General features: G+C 44.0%; 1 protein-coding gene and 1 long non-coding RNA gene across 2 annotated transcripts in view; both read left to right on the top strand.

Annotated features, from left to right (window-relative positions):
- Positions 1-1,726, top strand: part of LOC139028808 (uncharacterized) — a 1,858-nt gene extending 132 nt beyond the window's left edge. Inside the window, exons 2-3 of the long non-coding RNA XR_011481021.1 lie at positions 1,413-1,496; positions 1,659-1,726. This is a non-coding gene — a long non-coding RNA (uncharacterized lncRNA). The remainder of the gene's footprint in view (positions 1-1,412; positions 1,497-1,658) is intronic.
- The window catches only part of LOC111975092 (DNA ligase 1-like), a 19,671-nt gene extending 11,121 nt beyond the window's left edge, over positions 1-8,550 (top strand). Inside the window, 9 exon segments of the mRNA XM_070447066.1 lie at positions 2,006-2,077; positions 2,523-2,667; positions 4,800-4,870; positions 4,872-4,883; positions 5,847-5,999; positions 6,337-6,390; positions 6,513-6,656; positions 7,828-7,920; positions 8,217-8,550. Coding sequence (XP_070303167.1) covers positions 2,006-2,077; positions 2,523-2,667; positions 4,800-4,870; positions 4,872-4,883; positions 5,847-5,999; positions 6,337-6,390; positions 6,513-6,656; positions 7,828-7,920; positions 8,217-8,291 — 819 coding nt within the window. The 3' untranslated portion in view covers positions 8,292-8,550.
- Positions 8,551-11,702: the final 3,152 nt, after the last annotated feature.

Here is an 11,702-nt window from a genome sequence, read left to right on the forward strand (position 1 = left end):
TCACTTCATGAAGAATGGGAGATACTATGCCCGGAGATACAAATATCTATATTCACTTCTGAAATGCGGATATATACGTCGTATATTTGCACCTCTGAAATGGGAGAATACTCTATATTCACATCCTGAAATGGGAGATACTCGGGATATGCCATTCACTGTGTAGAGAAAACAAGGGAGTTACATAAACCAACGATGGGGCCTACATATAACTCTCCAATGTCTTGCTGAGAATAATAGCGAGAGACCTGAACGTCGAGATGAGTGTGATCACTTCATGCACCCAAAATGGGGCGAACAGAAACATGCGAAGAGTATAAGTAGTTATCTTCTAACACCAATGCGGAGGAATACCTCTCCATGGGTTCGAGCATACTGAAAATGAGAGGAACAGCCCCAGGACAGAGAAGGAGACACCCGAGGGGCACCCTATTCTCTACATAGTGCACTACTCTGGACCAGGAAACCTACGAGTACGTCTAGCTATTCCACCCTTTCTGAGGTACATAGAAGAACGTAGTGACTAACTCTATAAATTGAGATATAATACACTTAGCTGAATGCTTCGGAATGTCTAACAGACCTAAATACTATGAGAGTTATACTTATTAATATTCTACCTTCTCATGTATATCGTGCATGTACACACGTCACCTCTCCATTGAGATACAGCAAGGTCAAGGGTACACACACACCTGGACCTTGATATCAGCTGGCAGCCACATCCTACAGGATAACATTAAACCACATGATAACTTCAAGCTTGTTCATGTGAAAGTAGTGCGGCACACAACATATCCCTCTAACAGTAAATTCACTTCTAGAAATGGGAGCAAATGTACACTCATAGTATTCGTCTCTACTGATATAATGCGGGAAGATACTCTTATAATATTCACTTGCTGAAATCGGGATATTATAAGCCATCCATTCATATTCACTACAGAATACACAGTACATGCTGGCATTTGATTATCAGCCACCTATCTCTGCATTACAGAAATTGACGGACAGTAAATGACTCTACTTGATATCAATGACCTAACTCTCTCCATGTAATAACTGTAGCAGAATGGGTCATCGATATCAGGCGTATCAGGCCACATCCCACTCAAGAATATACCACAGTAAGTATATTCACTTTCTGAATCATATGTGATATCAGTCAGCTCTACAGAAGATACAACAGTACAGGTCCATTGATATCAGCCACATCCACAGAATTACACAGTATCAGGTTCATTGATATCAAGCCACATCCTACAGAATATACACGTACAGGTCATTGATATCCAAGCCACGTCCGTACAGAATAACAGTACAGGTCATGTGATATGCATCGCCACATCCTACAGAAGACACAGTACAGGTCATCTGATACAGCCACATCCTTACAAGAATACACAGTACAGGTCATTGATACCAGCCACATCCTACAGAATATACAGTACAGGTCATTGATATCAGCTATCAGCCACAATCCTACAGATACACAGGTACCAGGTCATGAGATCAGGCCACATGCCTACAGAAATACACAGTACAGGTCCATGATATCAGCCACATCCTACAGAATACAGTACAGTCATGATATCACCACATCCTACAGAATATACAGTACAGGTCATTGATATCAGCCACATCTACAGAATACACAGTACAGGTCATTGATATCAGCTATCAGCCACATCCTACAGAATACACAGTACAAGGTCATTGATATCAGCCACATCCTACAGAATACTACAGTACAGGTCATTGATATCAGCCACATCCTACAGAAATCACAGTAAGGTCATTTGATATCAGCCACATCCTACAGAATACACAGTACAGGCATTGATATCAGCCACACATCCTACAGGAATACCACAGTACAGGTCATTGGATATCAGCCACATCCTACAGAATATACAGTACAAGTCAGTGAATATCAGGCCACATCCTACATAATTATTCTGTAGGATGTGGCTGATATCAATGACCTGTACTGTGTATTCTGTAGGATGTGGCTGCAGCTGATATCAAGGTCCAGGTGTGTGTGTACGCCTTCGACCTGCTGTATCTCAATGGAGAGGTGAGTGGATGAGAATAGGAATTATAAGGTCTGTTAGACATGGACACTTTTTCCAATTTAGTGCACTAGTTTTGACCAGGGCCCGTAGGTTTCTGGTCCAGAGTAGTGCACTATGTAGAGAATAGGGTGCCTCTCTGGGTGTCTCCTCTCTCTGTCTGGGTGTGTCTCTCTTCTCTCTCTGTCTGGGTGTGTCTCTCTTCTCTCTCTGTCTGGGTGTCTCTCTCTTCTCTCTCTGTCTGGGTGTCTCTCTTCTCTCTCGGTGTATTCACATTGTTTGTGCCCCACTGGTTGTCCTTTTCTCATGGCAACGGCCACAAATCTTGATACTTCGCCTAATGGACATGGGAGTTTATCAATGTTTGATTTGTTTTCAAATTCTTTGTGGATRTGTCGAATGTCTCTAATGTGGTCTCGCTCTCTCTGGGTCTCTCTCTGGGTGTGTCAGTCTCTAGTGAAGAAGCCCTTGTCATGTCGCAGGGCTCTGTTGAAGGAGAGCTTCCAGGAGAAGGAGGGAGAGTTTGTGTTCGCCCGTGCCATCGACTCAGACAACACAGACGTCATCGCTGAGTTCCTGGAGCAATCGGTTCGAGGTTTGTGGGATAAGTGTGTTTTTTTTATAACGTGTGTGACCAGTCTGTTCGCTGTGTTTGTTTGTGAGGTCACTCTTGTCTTTTGATCTCCTTCTGTCCTTGACCTGTTTATTCATGTCTTAGGCTATGTCCTAAATGACACCCTATTCCATATATAGTGCACTACTTTAGACCAGAGCGCTCTCTATGGTCCCTGGTCAAAGGTCACGCACTGTTGTTGCCAGGGATGGTGTAGCATTCTAAGCCGCTTCCTCTTGGATCATGTATAGTACTGCAGCAGAGGCCACCATCCAGCCCACTGCTATTTCAGCCCCCTCTGTCTTTCCTCTCTAGCTCTCTCTCTCTCTATCCTGTACAATAAACACATATGTGAGGAGTGGGACTGCCCCACTCCTTTAAAAAAAAACATACAAGTTTGAGAGAGAGAAAAGCTGTGCACTGTACAGCGATGGGTTTACCAAGAACATTCCAGAAGGACTCATTTGAGGCAGAAAGGGAATTGTCGTTGTCTTACGTCAGATGGCGTCACACCTACACAACGCTCGTCCCTCAATCAATCTGTCTTGTAGGACGTCGAACTCATCCTAAAATGTTGGGATTCCCGAACATCCGCCATTCAAAAATGGAAACGGTTCCTAAAATGTTATATCAATGCGCTCTTGTATGYCTCTCCATGAAACAGGCAGAATAACAAGCTAAAGTAATACAAATGTTGTGACAATGATTTAATACCTTTTTGTTTTAATTTTCTCAAACTATCTCCTGCAAAATTTTTGCATAGATGTCCGCCGCCAGTGCAGTGACTTAATCAGCCGCTTAGTACGACAGCTAGCTAGAACAGCTAACGTGGTAAGCTAGCTAGCTGTCGTACTGACGTGGTAAGCTAGCTAGCTGTCGTACTGACGTGGTAAGCTAGCTAGCTGTCGTACTGACGTGGTAAGCTAGCTAGCTAGCTGTCGTACTGACGTGGTAAGCTAGCTAGTGCTGTCGTTACTTGACGTTGGTAAGCTAGGTAGCTTTACTACTGACGTGGTAAGCTAGCTAGCTAGGCTGTCGTACTGGACGTGGTAAGCTTAGCTAGTAGCTGTCGTCTGACGTGGTAGCTAGCTAGCGTAGCTGTCGTACTGACGTGGTAGCTAGCTAGCTAGCTAGCTAGCTGTCCTCTTGACGTGGTAAGCTAGCTAGCTAGCTAGCTAGCTGTCGCTACTGACGTGGTAAGCTAGCTTAGCTAGCTAGCTAGCTGTCGTACTGACTGTAGTAGCTAGCTACTAGCTTGTCGTACTGACGTGGGTAGCTAGCTAGCTAGCCTAGCTGTTCGTTACTGACTGGTAGCTAGGCTAGCTGCTAGCTGTCGTACTGACGTGGTAAGCTAGCTAGCTAGCTAGCTGTTCGTTACTGACGTGGTTGCTAGCTAGCTTAGCTAGCTGTCCGTACTGACGTGGTAGCTAGCTGTCGGACTTGACGTTGGTAGCTAGCCTGATCGTACTGACGTGGTTAGCTATCTGTCGTAACTGACGTGGTTAGCAGCTGTACGTTACTGACGTGGTTAGCTAGCTGTCGTACTGACGTGGTTAGCTAGCTAGCTAGCTGTCGCTACTGACGTGGTTAGGGCTAGCTAGCTAGCTGGTCGTACTGACGTGGTAAGCTAAGCTAGCTAGCTGTCGTACGTATTGACGTCTGGCTAAGATGGAGCATTTCTTAGCAGTGGCATCGCACGTTGTAGGCAGACACGCTGTCTGGCTAAGGACGGTGGCGAATCGACACGCTGTTCTGGCTAAGGACGGTGGCGGAATCGACACGCTGTCTTGGCTAAGGACGGTGGCCGAATCGACACGGCTGTCTGGGCTAAGGACGGTGGCGAATCGGACACGCTGTCTGGCTTAAGGACCGTGGCGAATCGAATCACGCTGTCTGGCTAAGGACTAAAAGGTGGAATCGACACGCGTCGCTAACGTGATTGGCCTGCCAATTTGGGGGACATTAAGTGTTATGTTTCTATGGGCCCTCGTCAAAAGTAGTGGCACTATATGTAGGAATCGGTTGCCATTTCCTGTTTTTAAAATACATTTAAATAAAATCTGGGACGCACTGTAAAATGTTGGTTTCCTGAATGTAATTCTGGGTTCAATCAGACTCCTGCGAGGGACTCATGGTGAAGACTCTGGAGAAAGATGCCACGTATAGAATCGCCAAGCGCTCTCACAAACTGGCTCAAGGTACAGACACACCACAGGGTTCTGCCCAGGATTTAACAAGGTGGTGCTGCTGAGTACAGCTGGGGGACACTCTGACAGGGGCGCCCCCCCTTAAGACTCTGACAGTTTTGCGTTTTTTGAACATCGTTATTAACAGCCATTCCTGCTGTCTAGAACTAAAAAGTGCCTTCTATATAACAAGTAAAAATAATATATATTTACATTTTTTATTTATATATACAGCATGAATATTTACATACAACAACTACATAACACATACATACATACGTACCAGTCAAAAGTTTGGACACCTACTCATTCAAGGGGTTTTTCTTTATTTTTACTGTTTTCCTACCATTGTGGAATAATAGTGAAGACATAAAACTAAAAATAACACACATGGAATCATGTAGTAACCAAAAATCTGTTAAACAAATCTAAATATATTTGAGATATAGCCACTCTTTGCCTTGATGACAGCTTTGCACACTCTTAGCATTCTCTAACCAGCTTCATGGGGTATTCACCTGGAATGCTTTCCCAAAATATGCTTAGCACTTGTTGGCTGCTTTTCCTTCACTCTGCAGTCCAAACATCCCAAACCATCTCAATTGGGTTAGCATTAGTTTTTCATGTCTTCACTATTATTCTACAATGTATAAAATAGTAAAAATAAAGAAAACCCTTGAATGAGTAGGTGTGTCCAAACGTGTGACTGGTAACTGTGTATATATATATATATATATTATATATATTATATATCTATATATATATATATACACGCCACTATATATATTATACACGCACTATATATATATATATATATATACACGCCACTATATATATATATATAGTGGCGCAGCCAGTCCACAAGGTGGCGCAGCTCCTCTAACATTCTTTGGCGAACCCTGCACTACACACGCGTGCACAAACACAAGAACTTGTTACACGTTTTCTATAAATCCTTCCTATCTCTCTGTCTAGCTGAAGAAGGATTATCTGGATGGCGTGGGGGACACGATGGATCTGTGTGTGATCGGAGCGTATCTGGGGAAGGGCAAGAGAACAGGGACCTACGGAGGCTTTCTGCTCGCCTGCTACGATGAGGACAATGAAGAGTTCCAGTCGGTCTGCAAGGTGTGTGTGTGTGTGTGTGTGTGTGTGAGGGGCTTCTTTGTGTGGGCTGTGTGTGTGTGTGAGGGGCTTCTTTGTGTGGGCTGTGTGTGTGTGTGAGGGGCTTCTTTGTGTGGGCTGTGTGTGTGTGTGTACCTGTCTGCCTGCCTTGCCTGCGAAGTGACTTTTTTTCTCTTTGTCTGCTGGTTTGTCTGTTTTGAAAGGTGACAGCGCCTCGGGCCAATTAGGCTAAAGGCATTTAACACAGGGAATTCTGTCAGTTGTGTTATTCTACTCTGCTAAAGGTCTCATCTGGTTTACCGCAGGGGACTATCTTTTTCTGGTTCTTTTGTCTTTGCAGATTGGGACAGGGTTCAAGGATGAAGATTTGGAGCAACATTATAAATTCTTAAAGGTACAATACAGAGACCGTTGCTGTGTTCTATTCTCATTTGTGAAGCAAAGCCCAGAGTTTCTGTTGCAAAGCTGCCAAAAGTCTTTAGATCCAATTAACTATGAAGCCATTGTCTTTTCCAGGAGCATATTTTGCCAAAGCCACGCCCCTATTACCGTGTGGACCAATCAACTGAGCCCGACTTGTGGCTCGATGCCGTGCAAGTATGGGAAGTGAAGTGTGCTGACCTATCGCTGTCGCCGATCTACAAGGCTGGAATGGGATTGGTTGGTACCACTCTTGTTTGTACAATGGCACATCAATACTAATAATATAAAGACTGGCCCTATTCCTTTTGTAGTGCACTACTTTTGACCAGGTCCCAATAAAGTAGTTCACTATATAGGGAATAGGGTGCCATTTGGGACACAAKCAATGTCATTTGGAAATTGTTCATTCGATTCAATGCAATTTCATCTTTGAGGACCGACAGGGATGCAACCGCCACAGACTCTTCACCTCATTAATCCCCTCTGCAAATCTAAAATGTGTTGTTGATTCTCAACAAARTGTTTACGTCTCTAGATTTGAGTATTTAAAAAGTTCCCCCAAATTTCTTGTGAGATCATGGCTCTTGTTGGTTTCCTTTGGGATTGATATTATTTAATAGACTTACCATGAACCCATGTTACCCACAACTTCAATGCACACTCATATAGGCCTAGGTCCAATATTTAGGCTATATCTCCCAAGGGYCGCCGCATCTCAGTGTTAGAGGCGTCACTACAGACCCTGGTTCGATTCCAGGCTGTATCACAACRGGCCGTGATTGGGAGTCCCATGGGGCGGCGCACAATTGGCTCAGCGTCGTCCAGGTTAGGGTTTAGCTGGGGTAGGCCGRCATTGAAAATAAAAKATTTGTTCTTAACTGACTTAAATAAATGTTGAAATAAATCTCAGGGCCAGAGTATGAGTAGCGGTGCTGCTGTCCATAAATCCTATTCATATCAGCACTCCTACTCTGAAGCTCTTTGTCGATACGGGCCCTAATCTGTGATTTATACCAGGGTTGTGTCCCAAATGGCCCTCTCTTTCCTATATAGTGCATAAKGTTTGATCAGAGCTTTATGGGTAGTGTACTACATAGGGAAGAGGGTGCCATTTTGGGACAGAGCCCAGGTCTCAAAGTGCTTTACTGGTCAAGTCTTCGGGTGCTTGGTTAGTAATGCATCAACTGSGAAGGGAAAACCTGCACTCACTGAGAGTGTCTGTTTTAATGCATTTTCTCTGGTCCTCGTATCTTCTCTCTTTGTGACCCAGAGAATGGCTTCAACCGTTTGCTAGGGTTATGGTTCGGGCATAGTTAGTTGAAATGTTGTTGACAGTCTACAAAACAATTTGGGACTATCCAAATACAGTGTTGCCGATGATTCATGTATTTTCTCTCCTGTTTCCCAGTGTGACCCAGAGAAGGGCATCTCTCTTCGGTTCCCACGCTTCCTGAGGATCAGAGATGATAAGAAGCCAGAGGAGGCCACTTCAGGAGGACAGGTACGTTGAGACACTGCTGTGACACACTGGGGTTGTGTGTCTTGTTGCCACATCGCGTCCTTTCTTCTCTCCTCCCTCTCAACTGTATTGGAGGAGAATGTCCAAGGTCCCGCCCCTTGGACCTTCTCCGGTGAGTTTTGAGGTGTCAAGGGGAGAGGATGCAAGGAATCAAGGGGAGTTATTTGTATGCTTTTTTTTCACAGCGCCTTCTCTGTATTTTAACGTCTCCCTCAGAACCGTTTGTATCTCTCTGAAATCAAGTCACTGATTTCTGTCGTTCTATTTTTCTATTTTAGATTGCTGATTTATACAGGAAGCAGCAGGTTGTTCAGAATCAGGGCGACAAAGCTGACCTTGAGGACTACTACTGACCTCTGACCTGATCAGCTGCCCGTCCAGTCGCCAATGACTCGGGTGAAATCTCAATGTGTACATAATTATTATTGTTTTTTTAAATGATGAACCTTGAATAAGGCTCTGCCAATGTTATGACGTTAAACATTTTGTTGTTGAGCCTAAGGCTTTTGTGTGCGGGGGGGGGATTGTATACACAGCAGTATAAAGTACAGTTGTCAATGACTCAAATCACCATAATGTATGTGAATAAAGGCTTTTGCCAATTTTATAATATGGTGTGTGTGCTCATTTTAGCCACTAAACATATTTTTCTCAACATATGCAGTATAAAGAAKGTCAAGACTATTGGTGGCTTCCATCGTTCAGATTGTTACGATGCATATTTAGCTAACGCTTTACCTGGAACTTGCAGGTATGCTTTCTAACTTGTTCTAAGCATCTATGAGCCTGAAGGCATTCTCTACAACTGACTAGGTTTTCTCTTTTCATGTCTTCTAAGGTTTTATAATTCAGGCAGTGAGTGAATACCACTTTGTTCCCTTTGTTGTCCTGTGTGCCAGCCAGTCTAATGAAGATGAGTTGAATGGCACTTTAATATTTGCGGTACATAGTGACTTGAATAGAGTCCACAGGAGTAAACAAAAAGCTCTACCCTCAGTACCTCTRACTCACAGCTTCATTACCATACAGATGTGTCCCAAATTGCACCCCGTTATAGTGCACTACTTGCTTTAATGTCATTGGTGCCATACTCCCTATATAGTGCACTACTTTTAACCTGAGCCCTATGAGTCTACTATATACACTACATGACCAGAAGTATGTGGACACCTGCTCATCCAACATTTTAAAATCATGGGCATTAATATGGAGTTGGTCCCCCCTTTGCTGCTATAAAAGCCTCCACTCTTCTGGGAAGGCTTTCCACTAGATGTTGGAACATTTCTGTAGAGACTTGCTTCCATTCAGCCACAAGAGCATTAGTGAGGTCCGGCACTGAGATTAGGCCTGGCTCGCAGTCTGTGTTCCAATTCATCCCAAAGGTTTTCATTGGGTTTGAGGTCAGTCAAGTTCTTCCACACTGATCTCGACAAGCCATTTCTGTATGGACCTCACTTTGTGCACGGGGGTATTGTCATGCTGAAACAAAAGACCCTTCCCCTAACTTGCTACAAAGTTGGAAGAACAAAATCGTCTAGAATGTCATTGTATGTTGTAGCGTTAAGATTTCCCTTCACTGGAACTAAGGTCTAGCTGTTGTTGCTCCTAGATGTTTCCACTTCACTGTAACAGCACTTACGGTTGACCAGGGAAGCTCTAGCAGGGCAGAAATGTGATGAACTGACTTGGGAAGGTGGCATCCTATGACTGGGAAACATTTAAAGTTACTGAGCTCTTCAGTAAGGCCATTCTACTGTCAATGTTTGTCTATGGAGATTGCATGGCTGTGTGCTCGATTTTAGACACCTGTCAGCAATGGTTTGTGGCTGAAATAGCCGGATCCACTYATTTGAAGAGGCGTCCACATACTTTTGTGTTGTGTAGATAATATGGTCCCATACTTCTCAGTTCATTCTCTTGTAGACTTACACCATCGAAGTCTGAAGCTGATTTGCAGAAATGTGAGGCAAGGTCAACTCCTAACACTGCTCACATTGTTTGTATCCTTGGAACTGAAGAGGTCCATTCTAGTTTACCCAATAACCCACGAAGCATTATTAACTTATCTCGAGTCAGTTATAATTATTGACTATTCAAATATTACTGTACACAATGTAACAATGTGTAAACCATACATGGTTACATCTCAACAGTTCACCAGAGTTAAATGAACACAAATCCAAGTTCCCTGTAGAAAGCAACAAAACAATGCAACAAGAGATGAGATTTCCTCAAGACATGAATTTATGCAAAATATCGGTGTAATACAATTTCCAATGTTCTGTGTATATTCAGAAGAACAAGGACGAAACAAGGACGCCGCCTGGTATGATGTGATGAAATGCAAAAGAGGGTTGACAATTCATGGAGCAGAACAAAACAGATGCATTTCCAGCCTGCATTAGACAATGAAAATCCACAAAGTCTGTAGACGGAAGTCTGGACTCCATCCACTATAATACGATGCAGGTCAGTTTAGAGAGCCAAGGTCACGTGGTCATTTCAGGGAGTAAAATAGATTTTAGAGTTCTGTGCACGGTAATAACAATCAGAGTGGCGTGTGCTCTAGTTACGTGTTTGTCAAGATGACATACTTGGTGGTTGTTTCGTTTGTATGTGGCTTCTACTTGGTCAATAGTAGTGCACTATGTAAGGAAATAGTGTGCTATTTGGGACGTAAACCCCGACGTGAGCGTGTGTTGTGGCGTGCATTTGGAAGTGAGGGGGTTGTGATGCGACCTGTGCTGGGGCGTCAGTCTGCTTCTGCAGGGGAGGAGAAGGGCTCCATTGTGCCAGCCTGGACATTTACATTGTCTTACCCTTTCCCATCTGTTCATTAGGGGCTTTTCTTGCTCTCTCTAAATTTCACCATGTGGGTTTCCTCTCCTAGCATTTCTTGCTACTTCTATTATGAATAAATTGTGGCAGATTTTATACATATTCTTTTTGATATTTAATTCATACCTGAAACGAGAAAGAATCAGCTAATGTTTGCACAGTAGAATGTGAGATATTTATACACATACTATATCTGTCCCTGGGATGTCTGTCCCTGGGTTGTCTGTCTCTCTGTCCCTGGGTTGTCTGTCTCTCTGTCCCTGGGATGTCTGTCTCTCTGTCCCTGGGTTATTTGTCTCTCTGTCCCTGGGTTGTCTGTCTCTCTGTCCCTGGATGTCCTGTCCTCTCTGTCCCTGGGTTGTCTGTCTCTCTGTCCCTGGGTTATTTGTCTCTCTGTCCCTGGGTTGTCTGTCTCTCTGTCCCTGGGTTGACTGTCTCTCTGTCTCTGGGTTATCTGTCTCTCTGTCTCTGGGTTGTCTCTTCTGATAAAACAATACCTGAAACTAGGAAGATGAAGAAGCAGCTAATGTTTGCACAGTAGAATGTGAGCTGTAGAATATCCTCCTTCTGTGGTAGTGTATCAGGACAGTGGTGTGGGGTTGCAGGGTGGGGGAGGAGAGGGAGCTGGTGTTCAGTGTTCACTGAGGGGCAGCTGGCTCAGAACATGTGCCTGCAGGGCAGAGTACTGCTCTGGTTTTGTGCTCGATGGCACCCAACTCCCTGACTAGTGCACTACCTTCAACCAGGGCCTTGATGTTCCATTTGGTACGCAGACCTGGTTTCCATTTATAGAATCTGTTTCCACTATAGACTGTCTGATGTTGGACCAGATTAACTAACCTGATGGTGGACCAGATTAACTAACCTGATGTTGGTTCAGATTAACTAACCTGATGTTGGACCAGATTAACTAACCTGATGTTGGA

Source organism: Salvelinus sp. IW2-2015, linkage group LG15, assembly GCF_002910315.2.
Source record: "Salvelinus sp. IW2-2015 linkage group LG15, ASM291031v2, whole genome shotgun sequence".
NCBI lineage: Eukaryota > Metazoa > Chordata > Actinopteri > Salmoniformes > Salmonidae > Salvelinus > Salvelinus sp. IW2-2015.